We start from the raw sequence: 2,436 nt of genomic DNA on the forward strand, positions 1-2,436 counted from the left end.
TCTCAGATATTAGGGCTTCACAGTTTCTCATCTTCATCTGAGACCTCCTCAGCCTGGACTTCACTGTCCATATCACCATCAGCATTTTGGTCACAATGATTCAACAAGTCTCTAGGAAGTTCCAAACTTTCTCCCATCTTCCTTTCTTCTTCTGAGTCCTCTAAACTTTTCCAACCTCTGCCTGTTACCCAGTTGCAAAGTTGCTCACACATTTTCAGGTATCTTTATAGTAATGCCCCCTTCTATGGTACCAATGTTTTGTATTAGTGCGTTCTCACAATGCTATGAAGAACTACCTGAGACTGGTTAATTTATAAGGAAAAGAGGCTTAATTGTGCTCACAGTTTTGCAGGCTGTATAGTTTTCTGCTTATGGGGAGGCCTCAGGAAACTTAGAACATGGCAGAAGGTGAAGGGGAAGCAGGCACATCTTCACATGGCCAGTGGGAGTAAGAGGAGGTTCTACACACTTTTAAACAAGCAGATCTTGGGAGAACTCTATCACAAGAACAGCAAGGGGGAAATCCACCCCCGTGATTTAATCACCTCTCACCAGGCCCATCCTTCAACACTGGGAATTACAATTCGACATGAGATTTGGGTGGGGACACAGAGACAAATCATATTACTCATAGAGACAGAAAATAGATTAGTTACTTCTAGAGCTAGGGGTGAGGCCATATGTGGGAGATGGAGAGAGATGGTACAGAGTTTCTTTTTGGAGTGGCGAATACATTCTAAATTGATAATGGTGATGGTTACACAACTCTAGAGAAAGTAAAAACCATTGGATTGTACAATTTAAGTGGGTTGAGTTGTGTGGTATGTAGATCATATCTCATTAATACTGTTTTTTTGGTGTGTGAAAAACAAGATATAAAGGAGTCAGACTTTAGGAAGATCAACTCAAATATCTGTGCAGCATTTAAAGGATTTTTAGGTTTTTAAAGAAAAGAAAAAGCATGTAAGATTGCCAGTTTGTATCTTTCTGTTCATGGTGGAAAATGGTAACTTTTTATCATGTTCATCCTAGTCACAAACATTGTGATGTTACTTCATACATAATCATTCTAAAACGCAGAGATAAACTTCATTTTTAATTTTTATTTATTTATTTATTTATTTTCAGTGAGGACATGTGTTTATCCTGTGTTGTGGGTGGGTACAGTGAGTTCTCTATTCAGGTAGGAGTGGAAGCTGGCTCAGAGCTCATCCAGTCCAATGTCCCACAGGTATAGAAGTGCCCTGATAAAATCTCAGAGCTGGCTGTCCAGTCAAGATTTGCATACCTCCAGAAATGGGGCTCTTACTACCCCTCAGAGTAGCCCATTCTGCTGTTGGGCACCTCCAATGGTTGGCATTTTCCTTCTGGCATCCTCTTTCTTGAGTTGGTTGGGGGGCAGATACTGTCACTCCAGCCTAACCCTCAGGACAAGAGAGGTAGCTGGGGTGGAAATAGAGGCAGAAAAAGTAATAACTTAAATCCAAGAATGAACAGAGACATGGCAGGATGGGCAGGGACATTCCTGGGGTGCCAGCAGTCTCTAGCTTGATCCAGGAGGCACTGGGGAGGAGGCTGCTGATCACAAGCTTCCAGGCAGGAGGTGACTCAGAAGGCCAGGTTGTCAGTGCCCCTCTGACCCCCGGTATATTCTTCAGGCCTGAAGCTGTAGGGAGGGGGTGGCTCCGTGGGAGTTGGGCCCAGGCTGGGCTTCAGAATCGCCTCACTGTAGGGGGGTGGGGATGCAGAGGGGGATACTCTGACCCTCTCTGGAGGGATGATGGAGGGCAGTTCCAGGGGACCCCGGCAATCCACTGGGGCGTCTGGCTCCAGTTCTCTCATGGGGACAGGGAAGATTTCGTTCTCCTGGCAGCAGCTGTCACCACAGCATTTGAATCCTTTGGGGCAGTTGGAGATGAAACCACATTTGGCTGCCACCTTTTGGGGGCCAGCCAGCAGGCTGAGCAGCAAGGTGGGCGCGAGGCCGGTGACCCAAGCTTGGGACATCCTGGCTTGGGGGCCACTGAGCTTTCCTGTGTAGAGAAGGCGGGGTCAAACTTCGTTTTTTTAAAGGTAAGGAGTGCACACTTACAGGAATTACTTAGTTTGGGGACTAGAACTAGATGGGGTGACCTCATCATTGTTATTTCATCTAAGGGTACAAAGTACTTATTTTTCCTGACTCTGGTATTTCATAATGGAAGCAGGGCAAAGTGTCAGTTGGGCTTCTACACTGGGAGCAATAAGAAATTTCTAGAAAAACATCTGAGATATTTCTGTAAATAGCAGAATTAGCATGTGTGCTAAACTAGTGGTTTTTATACTTTTTTTGTTCATGTGTTCCCTAAAATAATTTAGAATTCTTGACTATGAAAATTCAAACATATATAAAAGTAGAAACAGTAGTATAATTAGCACCAATATACCGGTCACTCA

At 44.3% G+C, this 2,436-nt stretch overlaps 1 protein-coding gene across 1 annotated transcript; it reads right to left on the reverse strand.

Annotated features, from left to right (window-relative positions):
* Window positions 1-1,128: 1,128 nt before the first annotated feature.
* Window positions 1,129-2,046, reverse strand: LOC117088783 (transmembrane protein 92-like). The gene has a single exon (XM_033219923.1). The coding sequence runs from the start codon at window positions 2,005-2,007 to the stop codon at window positions 1,609-1,611; it is 399 nt and encodes a 132-aa protein (XP_033075814.1). The 5' UTR covers window positions 2,008-2,046; the 3' UTR covers window positions 1,129-1,608.
* Window positions 2,047-2,436: the final 390 nt, after the last annotated feature.

Source organism: Trachypithecus francoisi, unplaced genomic scaffold, assembly GCF_009764315.1.
Source record: "Trachypithecus francoisi isolate TF-2019V2 unplaced genomic scaffold, Tfra_2.0 Lachesis_group10, whole genome shotgun sequence".
In the NCBI taxonomy this organism is placed as follows: Eukaryota; Metazoa; Chordata; class Mammalia; order Primates; family Cercopithecidae; genus Trachypithecus; species Trachypithecus francoisi.